General features: G+C 43.1%; 1 protein-coding gene across 10 annotated transcripts in view; it reads left to right on the top strand.

Annotated features, from left to right (window-relative positions):
• The first annotated feature begins 548 nt into the window (after positions 1–548).
• srd5a2b (steroid-5-alpha-reductase, alpha polypeptide 2b) overlaps positions 549–20,301 on the top strand; it is a 35,182-nt gene continuing 15,429 nt past the window's right edge. For 3 of the 10 annotated variants that reach the window (XR_009810069.2, XM_061922855.2, XM_072915962.1), the window contains exons 1-4: positions 11,392–12,553; positions 13,258–13,418; positions 13,500–13,601; positions 13,674–13,824. Coding sequence is in view for 9 of the 10 variants with exons in the window: in XM_061922855.2 (XP_061778839.1) it covers positions 12,279–12,553; positions 13,258–13,418; positions 13,500–13,601; positions 13,674–13,824 (689 nt within the window). In the remaining variant the exon portion in view is untranslated. Of the gene's footprint in view, positions 1,675–8,085; positions 8,753–11,389; positions 12,554–13,257; positions 13,419–13,499; positions 13,602–13,673; positions 13,829–20,301 lie in introns of those variants that run through there. The other 7 variants (XM_061923153.2, XM_061923135.2, XM_072915977.1 and 4 more) reach the window with 6 other exon arrangements.

Here is a 20,301-nt window from a genome sequence, read left to right as displayed (position 1 = left end):
GGGTGTACCCCTCCTTCCGCCCGATTGTAGCTGAGATAGGCTCCAGCACCCCCCGTGACCCTGAAAGGGATACGCGGTAGAAAATAGATGGATAGATGTTGGCGGTGATCTTCCAGGTTTCTGAACTGTAGACTAAGGTGGATTTGAGGTTTGAGTTGAAGATTTGCAGATTGGTCTTGAGTGATATGTTTTTTGCTTTCCAGATTTTATTTAAGATAATGAATGTGGTCCTTGCTTTTCCAATTCTGGCACTGACATCGTCCTCCGCAATTATGACTAGTTTTCTGTCAAATGTATTATTTAGGTGATGTTTGGTAGGCCAAATAAAACGCATTGGCGGGCTGGTTTTAGCCTGCGGGCCATCTATTGAGGACATCTGCTGTAAACAAACAAGCAGGCTTTGATTGTTGCGAGGGGATTGCAAAGTCACTGCTAGAATCTGGAACAACTGGTTTTGTAGGTTTGGTATCATTTGCCACAGCAAGGATTTTTATGTCATCAGCAGCAACCGGACAATATTTAACTTTTTTTTTTTTTACAGTGGCTTCGTCTCACTGTTAGTATAAGCTCATAAATTGGACTCAGTGTACTGTATTGCACTATCAAGTCATACTTGCAAGACCATGATGATGTAATGACACTCATGAATACATCAAGTTGAGACACGCCCGTCTTTTGGGATTTGCCACAGTGGCTGTTTTACACGCAGTCGTGACCAAGGAAGACAAACTGAGAAGACAGCATGCACTGCAATGAGAACCTGATCAACTGTCTTAGCTTTGGGATCATCCTTGCAGGACTGTGGCATCTGTACCACCACAAGAAATGCCAAGCTTGCTATGGCCGCCACTTGGCACAAACTCCTCAAACCAGATTGGTCCCGGCCCGACTGGCTTGGTTCCTCCAGGAGTCCCCAGCTCTTCTTGTTCCTCTGCTTCTGATGCTCACATCACAAAAAGCCTCCAGCGTGGGGAGGATTCTCCTACTTGGAACCTTTTGCCTGCACTATTTTCACAGGTATGGACGTTGGAATCAATCAATTCTTATGGTTTTACTAGAATTCCTTTAATTGCCATGAATGTGTTAAGAACAATTAAAGACAACAGGATGCACACTACTCGGAATGAAATGGAGCTTTATTATCTGTGTGCTTAAAAAGTACAACGAAATTGGTTTTCAGTACAACCTGTCCTAGAACGGACATACAGGATAGACGGGTAGACCGAACAGGAAGACTGATGGGTCGCCACCAAGAGAAAGAAAAAAAAACTTCAGTCTAAGCTTGGGCCTCTGGAGAGGGGGTCCAGACTGAGGCCAAGGGGAAAAAAACAACCTCATAGCCATAGCACACGTGTGTAAGAGGGAAACATCAAAGAACACAAATGACATTAAAGACATTAAAACAGCAGAGCTGATGCAACCAGCCACTTCTACACACAGCCAAAATTTAAAAAAAAACATACACTGTGGTGGCCTATGCGGTGTTCCCACGCCATCGTCTGCTGGGGTGGGGGGAGCATGGCCAGAGACAGGAGCAGACCCAACAAAGCAACCAAGACCACCCTCGGCCGCCCACCAACTCTCGGCCAGTGTCCAGTCCGCATGGATGTGCGAGGATGCGTTCAAGGAGACCGAGGTGTCCGATACCTGCTCATTCAGCCAAGACACTGTGAAGTACGTCACAATAGCAGTGTTGAGGTCAACAAGATCGTGCAGTTTTAATGTTTTTAATTTAATAAACAGAGCTTTGGTATGGTCATGATAATCCGCATAATTTACAATTCTAATAGCTTTCTTTTGAAGTAAGAACATAGAGTTGATGTTTGATTTGTAATTGTTACTTCAGATTTCAACACAATAAGATATGGGAGTACGAAATAATTATATAACATGTTAAGAGCCTTTTGATTTACAGAGTTTTTAATTTTATGTAACATAGCAATCATTTTTGCCATCTTTGTCTTGAGTATTTTTATGTACAGTTTCCAATTTAATTTATCATCTATATAGATTCCCCAAAATGTTGTTGAAAACATCCTTTCTATCTCCATATCATCAATTCTTATGTGGGACTGTATGTTATTTTTCCTATTTCCAAAAATTATATATTTTGTTTTATTTAGGTTGATTGATAGTTTATTGGCATCAAACCATTGCTTTAGTATGTGGAGTTCACTCTCTACAGTCTCTGGGAGCTGGCCAAGGTCTTGCCCAGAACATTACAGGCTTGTATCATCAGTAAAGATATTACATTTGAGTTTTTTTAAGACTTTACATATATCATTAATATACAATAAAAACTATTTTGGTCCCAGTAGAGAACCTTGGGGTACTCGATGTGTTGCAATCTTTTTATCTGAATCTACATTGTTCATATGCGCATACTGTTCTCTGCCACCAAGATAACTTTTCAACCAATCATGAGCAAGACTTCTGACACCATACCTCTGCATTTTATTTAAAAGTAATGTGTGATCAATAGTTGTGGTGTCTTTTAAGACATTTGTTCAAAGATAACTTCAACTTGATTTAGACCCCCTTTTTTTACCTGCAATCCCAAGTCCACATAAAACGACTTCCAAGTAAACTAAAATGGATTTGCAAAAAAAAACCAAAAAGTTTATTGCATATTATCTGTTTTGTCCATTTCCCAGTTGTCCACAAAATCGGAAACACGATTCTTTAATCTGTTTTGTATATGAAAAACAGGCTTACTTTTTTTTTGTTTTGGTTTTATAATGAAAAATGCTGGAAGGATTACATAGATTGGTTGGTGAACTCTGGTTGGAGCCCAGCCTGTGCAAAGATGCCCATTGTATACCGTAAAGTATCAGCTATGCAAAAATATGAACATCCATCCATTGTTGTGGGCTTATCCAGGTCAGGGTTGCGGGGAAGTCTCAATAACATCATCATTAGACAGCCTTGCCTCACTTTAAATAACGCCTTGAGTCTTCAAAAATTGTCATAGGCCATTGTCCTTTTTAAATTGCCAGCAATGAACTTTTCGTCCAATATTAGAAAGGAACGTTTCACAGGGAGCTGAAGTCCATCCTAGCCCAATGCAGGTTGACTACAACCTGGGCTGACCCTCAATTACACTTTTTTTAATATTATGTGATATCAACATAATATATTGAAAATAAAATAATTATACAAGTATGAATATTATGGGCTTCACGGTGGCAGAGGGGTTAGTGCATCTGCCTCACAATACGAAGGTCCTGAGTAGTCTTGGGTTCAATCCCGGGCTCGGGATCTTTCTGTGTGGAGTTTGCATGTTCTCCCCGTGACTGCGTGGGTTCCCTCCGGGTACTCCGGCTTCCTCCCACCTCCAAAGACATGCACCTGGGGATAGGTTGATTGACAACACTAAATTGGCCCTAGTGTGTGGATGTGAGTGTGAATGTTGTCTGTCTATCTGTGTTGGCCCTGCGATGAGGTGGCGACTTGTCCAGGGTGTACCCCGCCTTCCGCCTGATTGTAGCTGAGATAGGCTCCAGCGCCCCCCGCGACCCCAAAGGGAATAAGCGGTAGAAAATGGATGGATGAATATTATTTTCAATATGCAATGAGGTGGCGACTTGTCCAGGGTGTACCCCGCCTTCCGCCCGATTGTAGCTGAGATAGGCTCCAGCACCCCCCGCGACCCTGAAAGGGATAAACGGTAGAAAATGGATGGTTGGATGGATGTTACCATTGCCCCCTGATTAAGACCACTCGTGGTGGGCGTGGTTGGGGCGGGGGCGTGGTTAAGAGGGGAGGAGTATATTTGCAGCTAGAATTCACCAAGTCAAGTATTTCATATATATATATATATATATATATATATATATATATATATATATATATATATATATATATATATATATATCTAAGAAATACTTGACTTTCAGTGAATTCTAGCTATATATATATACATTTATTTTATTATATATATATATGTATATATAAATAAAAGAAATACTTGAATTTCAGTGTTCATTTATTTACACATATACACACACATAACACTCATCTACTCATTGTTGAGTTAAGGGTTGAATTGTCCATCCTTGTTCTATTCTCTGTCACTATTTTTCTAACCATGCTGAACACCCTCTCTGATGATGCATTGATGTGTGGCACGCACAAAAGTGCTTTCATCAAATGCATTAGAGTCTGGAATCTTCCATCTCTCCCTAGCATGGCCCAAAACCGGTCAATCTTTGCTTCCTGAGGAAGATCTTCAGTGCCAAGCACTTGGTAGTCCACTACTTCTTCCCGGAGGCTATCCAGGTCCAGTCGCAGCTGCGGCTTGGAACTTACAAGCTGTTATGAGAGTAGCGTATGTGTGTGTGTGGCCCTTTAATAGGTGAGCATGTGAGGTGAGTGACGTCAGTGAGTGTGTGCCTGTGGGCGAGAGAAGAGAGGGAGCGGTAGGGTGAGTGCGGGCGGGACTAGTTTGTTTTGTGTTGGATTGGCTGTGTGCAAGCAATCAATAAAGCAAGATTTGCAACTAATCGCCGGACTCAGGCAGGAAAGGTGCAACAAAGCGTATTTCTTCATCTTACTCGTCGTCGGCGTCGCCATGGCTGTATCTTCCTCGTTCTTCTGCTTCGTCTCCTTGTTGTGTGCGCAGTTGTGCACTGCACTCTCTAAAAGCCGTATATGTTATTGATTTTATAGATGGCAGTATTGTCCTGTTTAAGAGTGTCACAACATTGCTGTTTACAGCAGACGAACTGCTTTAGACAAAAACGTGACTGCTGCTGTTGTGTGTTGTTGCCGCGCTGGGAGGACGTTAATGAAACTGCCTAACAATAAACCCACATAAGAAACCAAAAACTCGCCCTCGTTTATTCTACAGTTATAATGTGATTGGGCAGGCACACTGTTTATATCGTGGGAAAGCGGACTCAGGTCCGCATGGAGCTGGAGGGGGCGTGGCCTCCAGCTCTGCCTGAATTTCGGGAGATTTACGGGAGAAAATTTGTCCCAGGAGGTTTTCGGTAGAGGCGCTGAATTTCGGGAGTTTCCCGGAAAATCCGGGAGGGTTGGCAAGTATGGCCCTTGCACCTTCATCTCCTGCTCTGTGGTTCTTCTCCAGGTGGCTCTAGGCCTTCCTCTCTTCCTCTTGCCTTGCGGGTTCCATGTTAGAGCATGTTTCGTGATTGATCTATTGTGTCTACGCAGTGTGTGACCAATCCAGTTCCATTTCCTCCTCCTGATTTGTGTTTCTATTGTGTGTTGTCTAGTGAGGTCCCACAGGTTGGCATTGGAGATGGTGTTAAGCCAGTAGATACCTAGGAGGCGACGGAGGCAGCGGTTGAAGAATGTCTGTATTTTGTTGAGTATGTTGGCGGTGGTGGGCAGCACGGTGGAAGAGGGGTTAGTGCATCTGCCTCACAATACGAAGGTCCTGGGTTCGATCCTGCGCTCGGGATCTTTCTGTGTGGAGTTTGCATGTTCTCCCCGTGACTGCGTGGGTTCCCTACGGGTACTCCGGCTTCCTCCCACTTCCAAAAACATGCACCTGGGGGTAGGTTGATGGGCAACACTAAATTGGCCCTAGTGTGTGAATGTGAGTGTGAATGTTGTCTGTCTATCTGTGTTGGCCCTGCGATGGGGTGGCGACTTGTCCAGGGTGTACCCCTCTTCCGCCCGATTGTAGCTGAGATAGGCTCCAGCACCCCCCGTGACCCTGAAAGGGATAAGCGGTAGAAAATTGATGGATGGATGTTGGCGGTGATTTTCCAGGTTTCTGAACTGTAGAGTAAGGTGGATTCGAGGTTTGAGTTGAAGATTTGCAGTTTGGTCTTGAGTGATGTGTTTTTTGCTTTCCAGATTTTATTTAAGATAACGAATGTGGTCCTTGCTTTTCCAATTCTGGCACTGACATCCTCCTCCGCAATTATGACTAGTTTTCTGTAAAATGTATTATTTAGGTGATGTTTGGTAGGCCAAATAAAAGGCATTGGCGGGCTGGTTTTAGCCTGCGGGCTATCTATTGAGGACATCTGCTGTAAACAAACAAGCAGGCTTTGATTATTGCGAGGGGATTGCAAAGTCACTGCTAGAATCTGGAACAACTGGTTTTGTAGGTTTGGTATCATTTGCCACAGCAAGGATTTTTTATGTCATCAGCAGCAACCGGACAATATTTAACTTTTTTTTTTTACAGTGGCTTCGTCTCACTGTCAGTATAAGCTCATAAATTGGACTCAGTGTACTGTATTGCACAGTTTGCAGGTAGGAAAATGATTTATTGAAAATATAAATCGTACGGGGAACAAACAAAAAACGTGCACATAGCACAAAAGTCAAAACAAAAGGACTAGCGTGGGAGCTAGCAAGCCAAAATAGCCTAGCGTGAGAACTAGCAGCTAAAGCACAGGAAATAATCGTCGTCATCAGTTGTGTAAGCACAAACTAGAAAGCCAGACCGAGTGAGGCCAGGGCAAAGACTAAATAGCCCTCTGATTAGTGCCCGGGCAACAGGTGCGCGTCCCGAACACTAACCAGAGGCAGGTGCGTACGATCTGCCGTCATGGCAACAGAAACAAACGAAACTCAAGGTGCTGAAAACACATGTGACTCAAACATAAACAAACTATGATCCGGGCAGCGGATCGTAACAGTACGCCCCCCTTAAAGGACAGATTCCAGATGTCCCTTGACACAAAATAAAACTAGAACCCAAAAAACAAGAAACAGTTCAAGAGTCAAGGGAGGGCGGAGGGAGGATTTGATGGTGGGTCGCCAGGCCACGTGTCCCCGAATCCACCGGGGAAGAGTCAGGTGGCGGCGACGAGTGGAACGCCGCTGCCGCAGGCGAGGCGGGCGACCACGGAAAGGCCACATTCGTGGCTGCCGAGAAGGTGGGCGTGAGTGGCGCCAGAAGTTCAGCAGCCGGAGAGTTCTAAGTCTATGTCTCGGGTGTCGCTGCTGTTTGCGCCACTGGCGTCCATACACAAACCTCAGAGAGCGCCGCTTGCGCAGCCAGACCACTCGAGGTCGCTGAGACGACGATGAGGGCGAGGAAGGTGGCGGCGTCCTGGAAAAGCCCACCGGAGACGAGGAGAGAGCAGACGTCGCCGTGGAAGCAGGAGGAGTCGTCGTCGCTGTGGAAGCAGGAGTCGTCGTCGTCGCCGTGGAAGCAGGAGGAGACGTCGTCGTCGCGGCCGCTGGTGCAGGTTCTGGTGCAAGTCTTGGAGCCGCGACTCGTGCTAGCCTCGGAGCAGGGACAGGGGTTGGTCTTGGAGCCGGCCCTGGTGTGGGAACCAGCCGAGGAGCCGGCGCTGGTGTGGGAACCAGCCGAGGAGCCGGCCCTGGTGTGGGAACCAGCCGGGGAGCCGGCGCTGGTGTGGGAACCAGCCGAGGAACTTGGCATGGTGGAGCTTGACGTGGTGGAGCTTGGCGTGGTGGAGCTTGGCGTGGTGGAGCTACAGGAGACGAACCTTGGTGTGTCAGCCGAGGTGCAGGAACAGGTGCAGATGCTTGCCGAGGTGCAGCTGGAGGTGGCCTAGCTGGCGGTTGTGGCTTAGCAGGCCGAAGGACTGGTGGCGGTGGCCGTGCAGGAGGTTTCGGCTTAGCACGCCGAAAGACTGGTGGCGGTGGCCGTGCAGGAGGTTGCGGCTTATCACGCTGAAAGACTGGTGGTGGTGGCCGTGCAGGAGGTTGCGGTTTAGCACGCCGAAAGACTGGTGGCGGTGGCCGTGCAGGAGGTTGCGGTTTAGCACGCCGAAAGACTGGTGGCGGTGGCCGTGCAGGAGGTTGGGGCTTAGCACGCCGAAAGACTGGTGGCGGTGGCCATGCAGGGGGTTGCGGTTTAGCTGAGCGCAGTGGTGCCACCCCATTAGCACATCTCCCAGCACTAGCCCCCCCCTCAAGACGCGGATACCAGACGCGCTCCTTGCGGTTTGGAACCGTCTTCAAGGGTGGGTGGAGGGAGGTATGGAGGGGGTATACTCCTCTTTAAATTGTCCAAATTGACTATTATCACCCCCCACTTGAGATTGGGTGGGAGCGCAGGGGGAAAAAATATGTGCAGTGGGCGGAGCAATAGTCACTGGGGGCGGAACCAAAGTCACTGGGGGTGGAGTTTGAAAATCAGAAAGTGACTGACTAAGGTTACATTTAACAAAAATGTCCTGATAATGTTTTATCTTAGAATAAAAGTCATTTGGTATTGGCTGACAGAAAGAATTAGAAGATGGAAAAAAGAATTCTTGCTCAATGACGTCATCGGAAGTGGGCGGAGATACCTCTTCGGGGGGCGCCATGATGTCATTGTTGTAGCTGTCCATGTGACTGACAGCCCAATCGGAAAACTGTTTGGCGAAATGGTCGATTGGGTTGCCAAACATCTGAGGAGGGGAAGCTTGAGCTGCATGTAGCTTGCTGTGTACCAGTGGAGGAGTCTGAGGGAGTGGCGCGTCTTGGCAGCAAAGTGAAGACCTCTTGGGCGGCTTCCGTCTTCGCTGACGCGTTCGGTACTGCGGGGGTGTGGCGATGTCCTCGGGCCAAACGGAGTGGATTGGGACCAGCATTCCGTTAGGACCCCATATCAGGTCCTGGCGCTCCGAGGGGGAATAGCGAAGAGTCTCCGCCTCCATCGCTCGCAACACCTCCCACGTACCTTCGTCCCACTCCTCGTTAGCCGATGTGGGAGAATTGTCTTCTGCTGGCTTTCTACTGTAACGACGGGGTCGCATAGTGATGCGGGTGTGGTTCTCCCAGGGATGCAGACGGCTTCGGACACAGCTTGCAAGTAGGAAAATGATTTATTGAAAATATAAATCGTACGGGGAACAAACAAAAAATGTGCACATAGCACAAAAGGCAAAACAAAAGGACTAGCGTGGGAGCTAGCAAGCTAAAATAGCCTAGCGTGAGAACTAGCAGCTAGTGATGGGTCCGGCAACACCGATGCATCGGCGCATGCGTCGAGCTCATAGAGCAAAACCCTGTGTCGGTGCGCGTACCGCTTTTAGAAAGTCACGTGACCGATCATGAGCTGTTTTGGTCACGTGACCGATACGCGAACTGTGTCGCACTGACGCCTCCTCTGTGCCCTGTGAGTGTGTCTTTTCTACAGCCGGAGAAAGAATAACTAAGAGAAATCGTCTGAAATACGTCGGAAAAACTTTTTTTTTTTTTTTTAATAAAAATGTGTAAAAAAATTAAATTAAAAAAATTCCCAGTCCACAATCATCCACAACACGTTCTCTTAGATTTCCATGTTATGATACATGTTCACATTATTTATTGACTGTATCTAAAAAAGATACAAATATATTTTTATTTAAATGAAGATATGAAATAATCCTAAATGAAATACAATGACTTGGTTTATATTATTGTATATACTAGGGCAGGGGTCACGGTCACCAGGTAGCCCGTAAGGACCAGATGAGTCGCCCGCTGGCCTGTTCTAAAAATAGCTCAAAGAGCAGCACTTACCAGTGAGCTGCCTCTATTTTTTAAATTTTATTTATTTACTAGCAAGCTGGTCTCGCTTTGCTCGACATTTTTAATTCTAAAAGAGACAAAACTCAAATAGAATTTGAAAATCCAAGAAAATATTTTAAAGACTTGGTCTTCACTTGGAATAAGCGGTAGAAAATGGATGGATGGATGGGTCTTCACTTGTTTAAATAAATTCATTTATTTTTTACTTTGCTTCTTATTACTTTTAGAAATACAATTTTAGAGAAAAAATACAACCTTTTTAAACAAATATACCTTTTTACCTTTTAAATTTCTTCCTCTTCTTTCCTGACAATTTAAGTCAATGTTCAAGTAAATTTATTTTTTTTATTGTAAAGAATAATAAATATTTTAGCTTCTGGTTTTTCGACGAAGAATATTTGTGAAATATTTCTTCAAACTTACTATGATTAAAATTCAAAAAAATTATTCTGGCAAATCTAGAAAATCTGTAGAATCAAATTTAAATCTTATTTCAAAGTATTTAGAATTTCTTTTAAAATTTTTGTTCTGGAAAATCTAGAAGAAATACTGATTTGTCTTTGTTAGAAATATAGCTTGGTCCAATTTGTTAAATATTCTAACAAAGTGCAGATTGGATTTTAACCAATTTAAAACATGTCATCAAAATTCTAAAATGTATCTTAATCAGGAAAAATTACTAATGATGTTCCATAAATTATTTTTTTAATTTTTTCAAAAAGATTCAAATTAGCTAGTTTTTCTCCTTTTTGTCGGTTGAATTTTGAATTTTAAAGAGTCGAAATTGAAGATAAACTATGTTTGAAAATTTTATTTGAATTTTTTTCGTGTTTTCTCCTCTTTTAAACCGTTCAATTAAGTGTTTTTTTCATCATTTATTCTCTACAAAAAACCTTCCGTAAAAGGAAAAAAAAAAGTACGACGGAGTGACAGACAGAAATACCCATTTTTTTTTATACATCAATTTATTTATTTAGGTATTCTTGTTTAACTCACACTTACGTGTAACTTACAAATGACAATATATTTATTTAAGTGTGTATCAAACTGGTAGCCCTTCGCATTAATCAGTACCCAAGAAGTAGTTTTTGGTTTCAAAAAGGTTGGTGACCCCTGTACTAGGGCATAAAATCAGTGTCAGTTGAGTCGGTCCATAGGTTGCCTGTAGGCAACACTAACCAGAGGCAGGTGCGTACAATCTGCCGTCATGGCAACAGAAACAAACGAAACTCAAGGTGCTGAAAACACATGTGACTCAAACATAAACAAACTATGATCCGGGCAGCGGATCGTAACAATAATCTTTTTATCTGAATCTACATTGTTCATATGCACATACTGTTCTCTGCCACCAAGATAACTTTTCAACCAATCTGTCACCATACCTCTGCATTTTATTTAAAAGTAATGTGTGATCGATAGTTGTGGTGTCTTTTAAGACATTTGTTCAAAGATAACTTCAACTTGATTTAGACCCCCCTTTTTTTTACCTGCAATCCCAAGTCCACATAAAACGACTTCCAAGTAAACTACAATGGATTTGCAAAAAAAAAAAAAAAAAGTTTATTGCTGTTTTGTATATGAAAAACATGCTTTCTTTTTTTTGTTTTGGTTTTATAATGAAAAATGCTAGAAGGATTACATAGATTGGTTGGTGAACTCTGGTTGGAGCCCAGCCTGTGCAAAGATGCCCATTGTATACAGTAAAGTATCAGTTATGCAAAAATATGAACATCCATCCATTGTTGTGGGCTTATCCAGGTCAGGGTTGCGGGGAAGTCTCAATAACATCATCATTAGACAGCCTTGCCTCACTTTGAATAACGGCTTGAGTCTTCAAAAATTGTCATAGGCCATTGTCCTTTTTAAATTGCCAGCAATGAACTTTTTGTCCAATATTAGAATGAGCGTTTCACAGAGAGCTGAAGTCCATCCTAGCCCAATGCAGGTTGACTACAACCTGGGCTGACCCTCAATTACACTTTTTTATATTATGTGATATCAACATAATATATTGAAAATAAAATAATTATACAAGTATGAATATTATTTTCAATATGCGATGAGGTGGCGACTTGTCCAGGGTGTACCCCGCCTTCCGCCCGATTGTAGCTGAGATAGGCTCCAGCACCCCCCGCGACCCTGAAAGGGATAAGCGGTAGAAAATGGATGGATGGATGTTGGCGATGATCTTCCAGGTTTCTGAACTGTAGACAAAGGTGGATTTGAGGTTTGAGTTGAAGATTTGCTGTTTGGTCTTGAGTGATATGTTTTTTGCTTTCCAGATTTTATTTAAGATAACGAATGTGGTCCTTGCTTTTCCAATTCTGGCACTGACATCCTCCTCCGCAATTATGACTAGTTTTCTGTCAAATGTATTATTTAGGTGATGTTTGGTAGGCCAAATAAAACGCATTGGCGGGCTGGTTTTAGCCTGCGGGCCATCTATTGAGAACATCTGCTGTAAACAAACAAGCAGGCTTTGATTATTGCGAGGGGATTTCAAAGTCACTGCTAGAATCTGGAACAACTGGTTTTGTAGGTTTGGTATCATTTGCCACAGCAAGGATGTTTTATGTCATCAGCAGCAACCAGACAATATTTAACTTTTTTTTTTTTTACAGTGGCTTTGTCTCACTGTTAGTATAAGCTCATAAATTGGACTCAGTGTACTGTATTGCACTATCAAGTCATACTTGCAAGACCATAATGATGTAATGACACTCATGAATACATCAAGTTGAGACACGCCCGTCTTTTGGGAGTTGCCACAGTGGCTGTTTGACACGCAGTCGTGACCAAGGAAGACAAACTGAGAAGACAGCATGCACTGCAATGAGAACCTGATCAACTATCTTAGCTTTGGGATCATCCTTGCAGGACTGTGGCATCTGTACCACCACAAGAAATACCAAGCTTGCTATGGCCGCCACTTGGCACAAACTCCTCAAACCAGATTGGTCCCGGCCCGACTGGCTTGGTTCCTCCAGGAGTCCCCAGCTCTTCTTGTTCCTCTGCTTCTGATGCTCACGTCACAAAAAACCTCCAGCGTGGGGAGGGTGCTCCTACTTGGAACCTTTTGCCTGCACTATTTTCACAGGTATGGACATTGGAATCAATCAATTCTTATGGTTTTACTAGAATTTCTTTTATTGCCATGAATGTGTTAAGAACAATCAAAGACAACAGGAAGCACACTACTCGGACTGAAATGGAGCTTTATTATCTGTGTGCTTAAAAAGTACAACGAAATTGGTTTTCAGTACAACCTGTCCTAGAACGGACATACAGGATAGACGGGTAGACCGAACAGGAAGACTGATGGGTCGCCACCAAGAGAAAGAAAAAAAAATTCAGTCTAAGCTTGGGCCTCTGGAGAGGGGATCCAGACTGAGGCCAAGGGGAAAAAAACAACCTCATAGCCATAGCACATGTGTGTAAGAGGGAAACATCAAAGAACACAGTTAAACCCCAACATATTCATAATCCAGCAAACATCGTCAGGATTTTTAATCACCGCAGAAGGACATAAGGAGTGTACATTTGTACAGAGTGTATAGGGTCACATTCTATGCACAGAGTGTATAGAGTGTACACTGTTCTCTTCCACACCTTTCTTTGCACTTCTATATTTTTTTATATTTTTATATGTTTACACATTGTTTTCTGGCATGCACACTGTATGGAATGGCCTCAATCTCGTTACCCTGCGTAATGACAATAAAGCTGATTCTGATTCTGATTCTGACAATAAGGCTGTAAAAGACTGTTTTTGAGGTCTTGTGTTTTCTCCCCCAATCCCAGAACATTCATCTATTCACTCCTGACTAAAGGAAAACCGTTCCCCCAGGATGTGATGTTAGGAGCAGGTTTCTTCTGCTCCGTGAATGGATTCTTGCAGGGCCACTACTTGCTGCATTGTGCTCAGCTGGATGAGCAGATGTCTGACTGCTGCGTTCGCATTGGTGGGTGTCCAATTTTGTATTTTTTTACAAGTGCAGCCAACAGATGGTGTTCAAATGACTTTCGGTGAGTGTTTCTTCTAGGCTTACTATTGTTTTACACGGGGATGGCCATCAATATTCACAGCGACTACAGCTTACGTAACTTGAGGAAACCGGGAGAAGCGATTTACAAGGTCCCAACAGGTAAGAGATGATATACACAGGATGATTTATGATGGATGTGGTGTCACTTAAAGGTCTTTTATTTGCCTGCAGGAGGCTTCTTTGAATATGTGTCCGCTGCCAATTACTTTGGAGAGATTCTTGAGTGGTTTGGGTATGCCGTGGCTACTTGGGGCCTTCCATCGTTTTCTTTTGCAGTGTTTACTGCATGCTTCATCGGACCAAGAGCCATTTACCATCACAGGTAACAACTACTAGCATCTCAAAGGGAAACTGCACTTTAAAAAAAAAAAATGTTTGCTCATATTTCAAAATAACGCATACAGTCGTGGTCAAAAGTTTCCATACACTTGTAAAGAACATCATGTCATGGCTGAACTACCACAGAACTTTCCTCCAGAAGGTCTTATCTTTGTCCATGTGATCAAAAAACTAAGTTACTATTGGAGACTCATTTTAGTGATGAATTAATAATTACTTTCAATTTATTGGCACTCAAATGGAGTGAAGATGAGGTGTTGTCACTGCCGAGCAGCTACCTAAAATGCTTAGGCCACCTACTCAGGGGGTGAACAAGGGGATGGGTCAAATGCAGAGGACAAATTTCACCACACCTAGTGTGTGTGTGTGGCAATCATTGGTACTTTAACTTTAATTTAAAAAATGTTTGAAAGTTTGGTTGTACTTTTACTTCAAACTATGAAGACAACTGAGTGCTTGAAAATTATATTAATTACCGGTATGTGGTGGATTTCCATTCCGTGTGGCGGCTATTTCCTTTTTCGATGGTTCGGTCGATTTTGCAGCTGCGTCTTGTGCATTTTGTCGTGTCTTAATGATAAATATAATTTGTTGTGAATGTTATTTTATACAGTCACGGTCGAAAGTTTACATACACTTGTAAAGAACATAATGTCATGGCTGTCTTGAGTTTCCAATCATTTCTACAACTCTTATTTTTTTGTGATAGAGTGATTGGAGCACATACTTGTTGGTCACAAAAAACATTCATGAAGTTTGTTTTTTTAATGAATTTATTATGAGTCTACTGAAAATTTGAGCAAATCTGCTGGGTCAAAAGTATACATACAGCAATGTTAATATTTGCTTACATGTCCCTTGGCAAGTTTCACTGCAATAAGGCGCTTTTGGTAGCCATCCACAAGCTTCTGGTTGAGTTTTTGACCACTCCTCTTGACAAAATTGGTGCAGTTCAGCTAAATGTGTTGGTTTTCTGACATGGACTTGTTTCTTCAGCATTGTCCACATGTTTAAATCAGGACTTTTGGGAAGGCCATTCTAAAACCTTCATTCTAGCCTGATTTAGCCATTCCTTTACCCGTTTTGACGTGTGTTTGGGGTCATTGTAACACCCAACTGTGCCCAAGACCCAACATCTGGGCTGATGATTTTAGGTTGTCCTGAAGAATTTGGAGGTAATCCTCCTTTTTCATTGTCCCATTTACTCTCTGTAAAGCACCAGTTCCATTGGCAGCAAAACAGGCCCAGAGCATAATACTACCTCCACCATGCTTGACGGTAGGAAAGGTGTTCCTAGGATGAAAGGCCTCACCTTTTCACATATTGCTGGCTATTGTGGCAAAACAGCAACATTTTTGTCTCATCTGACATCCCATGGACAAAGATAAGACCTTTCGAAGGAAAGTTCTTGTCATGTCTGTGTGATCATGTTTTGTTTTAGTCATGTCCTGTTTGGTTTTGGTCACTTAGTTCCTGCTTTTTCACGCCCTTGTTTTGTTTCCATGGTTACCCATTAGTTTCACCTGTTCCACGTTTGGACTCACACACCTGTCACCAATCATGTCACTGTTATTTAAGCCTGTCTTTTTCTGTTGGTCGGCCTGGCGACATTAACTCTGTTTGACTTCTGCTGATGAAATGTGAGCTTATACTTTACTGATCATTTGGTTGTCTAATCTTAGTAGTTCATATGTTTCTTTGTCAGCACAGATTGTTGTTGTGAATGAGGAGCAAGGCGATGTGTCACTACAGCAGAAAAGTAGTTCCTCTGTGTTATCTCAGAATCAGATTTATTGGCCAAGAACGTTTAACACACAAGGAGTTTGACTTGGTAGACAATGCTCTCAGCAACAGTTTTGTGGCGGCCATCCGCGGTGCCATCTTGGTATGAAAACATGAGGAAAACTTTAAAGAACACAAAGAACATAGAAGACATTAAAGAATCACAGAGCTGACGCAACCATCTGCCACTTGAGAGGCTCTATTTCTACATACAGCATTGAAAGTAAAACAACGAAAAACAAACAAAACTAGGAGGAGTTCGTAAAAGTACGACCCCTTTTTTGTTGCCGGAAAATGGCAGAAGGATACCAAGATGGCCGACTTCCTGTTTGTTTTCAAGTATGGGTTCTTGACTTTTATGTGTCCCGTCATCTTAGACGTCGCCTGCGATTTTCGTGTCGATACCTGAAACTGGTAGAAGGGTCAAATTTTTTCTAGTTTCAAAGGTGGCGCTAGAGAGACAATTTTGAAATTTAATCTTCGGGATTCCCAAATTATACTTTCTTTTTTTGTGATGCGCTTGCAAAAGTTAGAGTTTTCGTGCATATTAAAAGGCGTATAAAATAGTTTAAAAAAAGTTAAAAGTTCAAGTACCACTGATAGTCTCACACACACACACTAGGTATGGTAAATTACCTTCAGCATTTGACCCACCCCCTTGTTCCAACCTCTGGCAGGTGAGGGGAGCAGTGAGCAGCAGCGGTGGCCGCGCTCTGGAATCATTTTGGTGATTTAACCCCCAATTCCAACCCTTGATGCGGAGTGAAATGGGGAGAATAATAATAATAATAATAAATAACATTGCAATTTCAATAGGGCCCTTGCGCTGCTCTGCATCGTACCTGCGGTGCTTGCTCCGCTGCTCGGGCCCTAAAAAAGAGCAATAAATGATACATGATGCACACATACAATTGCATTATGCAGAGACAAACAACCAAACAAAACAAAAACACCATTTTTAAAAGCCACATACATGGCGGCGGCCTCTGCAGTGCTCCACGCCATCGTCTGCCAGGGATAAGAACAGACCCAGCACAGCAACCAATAGAGCCGACTCCGTCCTCGGCTGCCCACTAGCTCTGGGCCAGAGTCCAGTTCGCGCGGTAGATCGACAAAACCGTCCATAGAGACCGAGGCGTCCGATACATGCTCCATGAAGCTCGTCCATCCCGTCTCTGCACGTGGACTCCGGTGTGGCAGAGAGCCAGCAGCTGGTTTCTGGTGCAGATATGGCCACGGCTCCCCAATGCAGATCCAAAATCTCTTAGAATTACAATGTCACCGATTTTATAGGCGTGTCTAGAGGGGGTATAGCTGACTCCCCATTACTTGCATTGTTAACCACTGTAGGAGCCATTTAAGGCATCCTTATTTTTGTGTTGGCATTACTTTCTTTTGTCACTAGGTGGCGGGCTTTTTGGGGCTTTTTGGGGCTTTTTGGTTGAGCAGTGCAGGGAGGAAGGCATATGTAGGAGCACAGGTGAGCCAAACGAGGAAGGACTCAGGTGTGGGAGCACAAACCGTTCTTATCAGCAGCAGACAACATCAGACAGCAGCAGACAACATCAGACAGCAGCAGACAACAGCAGACAGCAGCAGACAACATCAGACAGCAGCAGACAACAGCAGACAGCAACAGGCAGGAGAACATATAACACAATATCACTGCAATAATCCCTGGTATGTTTCATTCACCCTGCAAGTTCGTTAATAAATATGCATAAACTGGATTTCCGACTGGACCTCACTTCATATGCAATGTTTGCTACTGCGTAGGATCACTCCCTCAAACCTGTTGAGTAATGACAATAAATTGGAACATTTGAAGGTGAAGATTGCCATTACAATCAAGTAAAAACGGTGCTCTTCGAGTGAAAAGGTCAACAAGAAGAACACCGAATGACATCAAAAAGCCGCAAGAGGACGAACTGTGCCACGGCCACGCTGCTGCTCATCAGCCAAGGTGATTGGAAACACCTGCCAGCTCTATAGGGTGAGTTGTGTGGAGCTGAAAGCAGCACAAGGAAGAGACTTGGCCAATTATGTCTGGTGGCAAAGATGATGTACAGCCACAAGGTGGCGAAAATGTGGATCCTGAAAAGGAAAATGTACAATATTTTGAAAAGGAAAAAAGAGCCATAAAGTATACTGCCAAAGGCTTAGAAATGAAAGTTGACAATTATCATAAAGCAATAGGAGCATGTGTTAAAAAAGCTGCTAAAATAAGGGACACAATGAAACAACTCATGCATTCAAATGAAAATGATGAAAATGCAAATGCTGTAAGAGGTCACTTGGATGAATTGATTCATTTGTGTGGAGAGGCAAGGGAAAATCATTCCTCATTGATTGCCTTACTATTGGCTGAAGAGGAACTTGATAGAAAAAATGACTGGTTTCAAGAAAAGATTAAGATACTAGAAGGTTTCATAAAACTTGTGCATGAATGGTTATCAGAAGTGAAAAAGCTAACCACACATGACACTGCCCCCGTGGGAGAGGAGTCACAATTGCATGTCTCTGAAACACATGGCTCAGTTGAAACGCAAGTCCAAGATGAAATGCATGTCCCACTTGCCCATGATGAACATTTATGTGTTACACTTTCTGATATTGGAGCCCAGGACAGTGCATCGAATGTCTCAATCCCACGCAGTTCCATAACATCAAGAACCTCTTCTACCTCATCTGCTCGCATTCGAGCCCAGGCCAAAAAGGCTGCTCTAATAGCAGAGGCTGCTGCATTTGAGAAAAAACATCAGATTGAATCACAACAAAGAATTCAACAGGAACAATTCGCAAAACAACAGGAACAATTCGCAAAACAACAGGAACAACTCAGAATGGAAAAGGAAAAGTTGGAAATGGAAACCAAGCTGGCAGCAGCAAATGCAAGGGAGCAAGTTTTTGCAACCATGGGATCTAGGGAAGGATCAAGAGTGTCAAGAATGAGCTCTGAATCACACAAAGGAGCTGCTGCTCCAAAGAAAACAATGCCCCTCTCTGACACACAGGTTGGGAAGCCAAAACAATTCATATATGAAAAGTATACCAAAGCTCATTACATGACTCCAAGACAGGCTGCTCTCTCTTTAATGCAAACTGACAATCTGTCAAAATCAACTATGCAAATGAAAAATGTGTTGAATACAACTTGGCAAACTGATCATACTCCTGTGAAAAAAGATGATGTTAAAGGTCATACAGTTCACACTACATCCCCTGTCACAAATGCCATCAAACAAGATCACATTCTTGATTTACTAAAAGGACAACATGATATCAATGCCTTATTGGTTAAGCAGAATGTCCATGCCTCTTTACCATCAAGAGACGTACCTGTGTTTGATGGAGATCCGTTTCAGTATGAAACCTTTATAAGGGCATTTGAATATGGAGTGGAGAAAAAGTGTGACACCTATGACTGTTTACATTATTTGGAACAATATACTAGAGGGCATCCAAAAGAGCTTGTTCAAAGTTGCCAACATTTGCCTCCGTCCCAGGGCTACCAGAGGGCCAGACAGCTACTCAAGGAACATTTTGGTAATGAATGTCATATTGCAACAGCATATATGGAAAATGCTTTTTCCTGGGGAACAATTAAATTGGAGGATGTAAAAGGATTGAGAGCATTCTCTCTATTCCTCAGAAGTTGTTCCAATGCAATGGAAAATCTGGCCTATATGGAAGAAATGAATGTTGTTTCTAATATGAGGACCATCATCCTAAAGCTTCCATACAAGCTCAGAGAGCAGTGGAGGAGCAAGGCCTGTGACCTACAGGAGAAGCAAGGCCATCGTGCCATTTTCTCAGACCTTGTGAACTTTATTGAATAGAAGTCAAAATACTCTCTGATCCACTGTTTGGTAACATTCAGGACACTAAGCAATCAACTGTCAAACCCTCAGCTGTCCCTAAGCCAAGAGTAAAGTCAAGTCCAAGAAGCAGCTTTGCAACAACATTAATACCCATAGAAACTGTGGAGTCAAATGAAGGAAAATGATTGTCAAATCTCACAGTTGTCTGTTCTGTAAGAAGAGTGGTCACACACTGGAGTGCTGTCCACAATTCAAGAGGAAGAAGCACAAAGAAAAAATAGACTTCTTAAAGGAAAAATGAGTCTGTTTTGGCTGTCTGAAAATAGGACATTTAAGTTGAGACTGCAGAAATCGTCTATTATGTGAAACCTGTAAACTACAACATCCACAAATACTCCACATTGAACAGACAGAACAAACACAAACCAAATCAATTGGAACCAATACTGTTGTCCCACCTCCCAAGCATACTTGTGGTCATATTGACCCCTCCATCTACTCCATTGTACCTGTACAAGTTAAAAGCAACAAGGGAGATACAGTGTTACAAACATATGCATTTTTGGATCATGGAAGCACCTCCACATTCTGCACAGAAAAACTGATGCAAAGACTGAACATAACAGGACAAAGAACAACCGTCCTTATCAAAACCATGAATCAAGTGAAACCCGAAACCAGCTACCACATCACTGGGCTGGAAATAGCCAGGATAAATACGAATGACTTTATTATCTAAACCATATCACATTACCTGAAATTGACTCTAACATCGACCTCCTCATTGGCACGAATCCCTCTAAGGTACTGGAACCCTGGGAGGTGGTCAATAGCCAGAAGGACGGGCCATACGCAGT

Source organism: Nerophis lumbriciformis, linkage group LG02 (assembly GCF_033978685.3).
Source record: "Nerophis lumbriciformis linkage group LG02, RoL_Nlum_v2.1, whole genome shotgun sequence".
Classification (NCBI taxonomy): domain Eukaryota; kingdom Metazoa; phylum Chordata; class Actinopteri; order Syngnathiformes; family Syngnathidae; genus Nerophis; species Nerophis lumbriciformis.
The sequence above is the reverse complement of the archived record's forward strand: the minus strand, read 5'-3'. Positions and strand labels throughout refer to the sequence as shown.